This window comes from Octodon degus, unplaced genomic scaffold, assembly GCF_000260255.1.
Source record: "Octodon degus isolate 3935 unplaced genomic scaffold, OctDeg1.0 scaffold00023, whole genome shotgun sequence".
Classification (NCBI taxonomy): Eukaryota; Metazoa; Chordata; class Mammalia; order Rodentia; family Octodontidae; genus Octodon; species Octodon degus.
In genome coordinates, this window is record NW_004524599.1 from 13,743,627 (window position 1) to 13,749,626 (window position 6,000).

General features: G+C 55.4%; 1 protein-coding gene across 1 annotated transcript in view; it reads left to right on the forward strand.

The window, feature by feature from the left end:
- Positions 1-4,805, forward strand: part of Lyrm4 (LYR motif containing 4) — a 119,167-nt gene extending 114,362 nt beyond the window's left edge. The window contains exon 3 of the mRNA XM_004628384.2: positions 4,412-4,805. Within this exon, the coding sequence (XP_004628441.1) occupies positions 4,412-4,480 (69 nt within the window). The 3' untranslated portion in view covers positions 4,481-4,805. The remainder of the gene's footprint in view (positions 1-4,411) is intronic.
- Positions 4,806-6,000: the final 1,195 nt, after the last annotated feature.

Genomic DNA, 6,000 nt, shown 5'->3' on the forward strand with positions numbered 1-6,000 from the left:
GTGTCTCACTGAAGGACACTCTGCAGTTTCCTGGAGTTCATGGGATGAAAGCGTGATCAGGTTTTCTTGGCCAGCGTTGTGTGTGGTGGCATAGGACAGTAAGTGTGCTGGCACCGCTGTCAGACATTCACAGCCTGGGCTCCGCTGGCCTCGCGGAGATAACTTTTTAGCATTTCTTCCCTGTGTGAACTGTTTCCCTTAGCTCTCCTGTAATTGTTCTGTTAATCCTTTATAGCCCTGGCTTATGGCCTTAAGCCCTCTGCTCTGTCATCTGTAGTGACTGGGCTCTATTGAATACTATTGAACATTCTTGGTGCTGTTTTTGTTGCTTGCGCTCATCCGTTCTGTATTTCCACCATAGCGACCTGCAGTCGGTGAAGGATGTGGGCCTGGGTAGGAGTCGGCATGGGGCCGTATGGCACGGAGTAGGAGAGGGTGGTAGTATTAGTTACCAGGCACAGCTGTGCATTGCTGAACCACAGGGATGTTCTGTCCTGAGAAATGCACGTAGCCAGTTTCATCCCTACAGAAACAGGATAAAAATGTATTTATACAAACTAAACCCACTGTAAGGTCACTGGTGGTAGATCCGACCCAGACATCATGTTGTGGCCATGACTGTACTTCTGAGCACCTGCTTCATGCCCACCACTGTTCCATGGAAGACAGCTGAAGCCAGGGATGGTGCAACGGCACTGCCGCCACCGCCGCCGCTCTTGGTCCTTCTCCCTCACTCTCACCCCCCGCCGCCGCCCCCCCCATCACTGGCTGGGACAAAATACTAAACACCCAAAATTTAAGGAGAAAGAGTTGATTTAGCTCACACTTTGTAAAGGTTTCAGTCCGTGATCAGCTGGCTCCAGGCGGGGTGGCTTGGCACAGGGGCAGCAATTCATGGCGGCAGAAGATGGCAAGAGCTCAGGGGGAAGAGGCAAGCCTATTTCCCTCCCTTAAAGTCAATGCAAGTGGGGACAAAGAGGACCCACACCTCTCTGTGCCCTCTTCTTATACAAGCTTAGGAAGATTACCAAGTGAGGACCCTGGCCCCCTACTGAGCCCCTTAGTTAACCTTATAAACTTCTCAGGTTGACACAGTAAACATCCGAGAGCATAAGGGCATGTCCTTTATACCCCAGGATGTAGAAGTGCTAGGTTATTTGGTGAAGCCCCAAGACTTCAAGGTGACGCAGTGTACCAACCATAACGGGCCAGGCAGGCTCTGCTGGTTACAGCCACAGGGTCCCTATGCACACGCACGTGGTTAACTGTTCCCAGGGGAAACAGCCCTTGCAGGGGGCACCAGGAAGAGCAGCCTGGGCAGAGAGAGACACGCGGGTCAGAACCCGCAGATCTTAGGGAAGTCAGGGAGAGGCTTGGGGCACAGAGGAAGACTGAGTCACCAGTGAAGGATCCCAATCAGAGACACATTGCCCCCTTAACTCTCTTAGCACTGTTAAGGTCATAGGTAGCCAGTGTCATTCCTTTTTCCTCCAAATCTGTGAAGTTATACTTGGAAAAAAATCTTGGAAGCGGGAGGGGTGAATCTGGTAGAGTACTTGCCTAACCTGTGTGAAGCCCTGTCTTCATCCCAGAGAAAACACAAATTCAGAAACTCTTACTGATGCTTCACTGTAAACTGATTCAGCTCTCCTAGAACGTGGCTCTTTAGCTTGCTTCCTGCTCCCATCCTGCGTTCTGCACAGGCCCCTGCACCCATCGCTGCCCTGCAGGACTGCACGCTCCAGGAGAGGCCCCTGCCCCCAGCCTTCGCTGTCCCCTGAGGCTTTGGTGAGGGACAGTCCATGCAGGCGGGGCCATCAACATTGCATCAGTGGTCAGCATGCTGCCTGGGGACACACAGGCCCAGAAAACCCTCTGATTGGCCACCAGAGGGAGCACCGGGTTGACCAACAAGCAAAACACTGACAAGGAATTCCCAGCCTCCAGTAGGATATCAATATTCACACCCATTTACCTAGTAATTCCATTTCTAGAATTCTTTGGGATCAAAGGCTTACGTATGAATGGTAGCCCTAACATTAAGTGGAAACAATGTAAACATTCATGGTGTGAGAATACTTACTTGTTCACAAAGAAATATGATACTGTTATAAAAATACCCCTCTAAGGACATTAGTGGCATAAGGATCATAACAGGAATTTAAATAGGAAAATGTTTATGCTGCGCAGAACTGCACACCTGCGACCCCAGCTATTTAGGAGGCTGAAGCAGGAGGATCACAAGGTCAAAGCCAAAATGGGCAACTTGTTGAGACTGTCTCAAAAATAAATAAAAAGGGCCAAGAATACAGTTCAGTGGTAGAATGCTCGCCTAGCATCTGAGGCCCCGGGTTCAATTTCCAGCACCACAAAAAAAGAAAGGGAGAGACCCTATTACGGGCAGCCAGGAGTCTGCAGAGCACGCTGTCTGTGCCTGTCCCTGGCCCCGTCCCTGGGGAGGCCCCAGAGCTGTGGGGGTGAAGGTGGGACACACACAGGAGCGCAAGCTCGCCCCACATGCGTGCCATGTGTGCTGCCCTGCTGGCTTGTGGGTAGCAGGAGGTTAGAATGGAGAAGGGCCAAGGGCCGTTCCAGGGCTGCTGGCAGCGGACCACGCGCCCCGTTGCTGCAGAAGGAGTGCTTGTCCCCTCCATGTCTGCAGGGAGTGGCCCTCAGCCAGCTCACACCCCCACCCCTTGCTCAGATGGGAAGGGGAGGGACATGGAGTCTTTCTGGGCTCCATCCTTCCAGTGTGAGAAGCAGGCACGGGGCTGACAGAGACCCTGGGGTTCCTGCTAACCAAAGTGGCCTTGAGGACAGCCAGCAGCACCCTGACTCAGAGGTAGAAGCCTCCAGCAGGCTCAGGCCCCAGCAGCGTAGGAACTCTGTCTCCAGCGTCTTGCTCCTCACCAGGACAGAGTTCACTGTTCCAAGGCAGCTAGCTGGTCCTGGGTCCAACAGCTGCCAAGAGCTCCTCCTGCGCATCTCAGGATGATCTGTGTTTCGCCCCCCTGAAGTGTGGGGCATCTCTCCCAAAGGGGGTCTGCTTAAAGAACCACTGCTGTCTTATCTTTCTCTTTTTCAAAGTCATTCTGTAAGAGGCCCATCAGTCTGTGGGAGTTTGTTAGTGCAAATAACATCATGTAATCTGCACTGTGGCCGCCTCTTCCGTAGGGGACACCTGGCTTCAGCTCACCCAGCAACCTATTTTAGGTTCAAGAAAAACCATTGCTGCCACCATCCATCTGTCAGGATTTAGTGGGAGCCACTGTAAACCCAGACAGTGAATGAGGAAAAGGAGAAAACAAAGAAATGCTATCCCAGTGGGCCCAGAGCTTGGGATGGTTTCTGACCTTGGGTGGCGCCGCATAATCCCCAGCTCCACAGTGTGGGCAGCAGCCTAAGAGACAGAGCACCCAGGTCTCCCTGCCCCGCCGCTGGTCCCAGTGTCACCTGAGCTGATGACGAGAGGGAGAGCTGAGGACAGGAGCAGCCACACCGTGGTTTCTGCCAGGAACTGTGCTGAGTGCAGCATAGCACTTTTTCTTAGGTAGCAGATTCTCTCACGACTGACAACTCCTGCGCGATTGCTCACTCCCCAAATTGCTATTCTTCACTCCATCCTTTCTTTCTGGTGCCCTCACCTTTTCTTTGGCTTACTCTGACACCACAGCTTGCTAGGGACTGTCATCCACTGGAAAGCAGGGACCCCAGTGGTCCCTGCAGCTGTCCCTGGTGGAAGAACTCCTCCCCAAAGCCTTCCCCCATAACAGTGCTCTGTCCCTTGTCCTGGGCCAGCGGAAAAAACACAGGGGATCTGAGTTCTGGCCCTAAGCAGCTCTGGCCCTGGGGGATTTTCTCTCACTTACCTTTGCCAAGAGCAATTACTTGCCCCAGATGGCTCATAGAGAGCTGCCAATGGCCGCCGAATGCCCAGCCCTTTCACTACCCATTCTGCTTGGCCTTTGAAAGGCACTCAGGAAGTGCCTTTAAAGGAAATCAAGGACAAAGACACTGTGTTCCAAAGGCAGGCAGGTCTGTGGCCTGGGTGGTGGCTGTGGCCTCAGCCTGTGCGGTGGACGCAGAAGAGCAAAGCCGAAGGAGGTGGGAGGCAAGCATGCCAGCCGCACCGCCCCCAGTGCCTGCTGCTGGGTGCTGAAAGCCCTTCCTGGTGGGAGAAGCTATTCTACAGGAAGGAAGGGCACATGATGGGGAGTTCTCGGCACTGTGCCTGTGGCTCTGCCTCCAGCCAGCAGCCAGGCACCCAAGAAGGGATGGCCATGGGCATGCGAGGAACTAGCCACGGCAGTGTCCGAGAGGAGCCCTGTGCCAGGGCCAGGACCTGCGTGGAGAGGCTGCTCCTCCAGCAGATGAAGGCCACTTTCCTAACATGTCTCGTCTTCTTCTTCAGGTCCACATCAGCCAGCTGTACTCGACAGACCGGCTGGTCATCGAAACTCAGGAGAGGCCCAGGACTTAAGGAGCCAGGGGCCTGGCACCAGTGAGCGACGTGGGCCACCGTCAGCATCCCCCGGGCGGCCGGGCCCCCCAGCACAGTCTGAAATAGCCCTCCAGCCTGCATGCCGTGCAGCAGCTGATACACCGAGGCCATCTCTGGCTTGCTTCAGCCTGGGGGTAGGAGGGTGGCAGGGTGCAGCACAGGAAGCTGAGGCACTGGGCGATGCTGCATATGCTGGGCCTCCTCTCTACCCCACCCGCCCCCTTCCGCCTCCACATTTGTATAGTGCAAACTTTGGTTCTCAGTCCTTGACAATAAACACAGTCATCTCCTTTTCCATACCAGATGAACACGTGGTGGTCATGGGTGTCCACCTCTTGCAGAGGCAGGCCTGTGGAGGAGATACCTTAGGAGGGGACGTACCTGGAGGCTGAGAATCCCCTGGGTGAGGCAAGGCGGTGCACCAGGGGAGATTTGGGAGGCAGTGGGAAGGTCAGGCCCAAGCGGCCGCACGGCCAGAGGTGAGGTGTGTGCAGCCTGGCCACCATGGCTCGCTGTATGGCTCTGCAATCCCAGACTCGGGTCCTGCCCGCCACTCAGGGCATCAAAACTGTGTCTGCCAGGCCCACAGAGTGCGCACCCCCGCTGGGCCCGTCCGGGGCGTCAAGTCCCCTAGAATGGAGTGTTGGCACACAGCCCTCGCAGTGCTTCCCTCCGCAGAGCCTGCCCCAGAATGAGCACTGCCTGGGTCTGTGCTGCTTCCAGAGTCCTCGGGGGTGGTCAGCCAGCTCTGGGCCCCACAGCTGCTGGAGTGTGGTATGGGTGGTGCAGGCCACGCTGGGAGAGCCAGGAGTGACCAACTGCTTATGGGTAGCAGGGTGTTTGTGCATCCTTACCCTAAAGGTATCGGAAAAGAAGGGCGGAAGTAACTTCCTTGATTTCTGGGGAATTTGCCTTGGAGCCTGTCACGGCGAGTTCCCCTCTCCCTTGCTGCACAGTGCTGAATGGATTTGGGGTCATCTGCTGAAGTTTGAATGGCCTCATTGCAGGTCCTTCAGCAGGGTGACAGCATCGCCTTCATTTTAGTTCCCACGGCCCTGAGCGCAGCACGCACCCCCGCCCCCCGGGATGTGTGCCCCTGATCCTATAGATTTCATCCTGAGGGTGCGCTCAGAATGGAGGAACTGGCCATCCTGCTTGGCTATGCAACTCCTAGGCTCCCGATCAAGTCTGGTACCAGAGAGTTCAGTGGAGTTCCTGGCAAGTCCTAGACCTGTTACCCTCTGAACAAGCCACAGGGCCCCAAGGACATGTGATCTCCCCCTCCCAACCACAGGGGGCGTGGCCTGGCGCAGCCTTTCAGTGCTGCAATTGTGGTGTGTGGTCCTTGGCTGACAGCCCTGCTGGAGACCCAGGATCTGCTGTGACCCTGGGGAGCTGCTGCCTGGAAGCCTAGCATTTGAACCTATCCCTGAAGGCATCAGATGGAGAGCTCAAGGGGAGTCTGCCCCAGGGAACCCCCGAGAGACCCTGGACAAGCA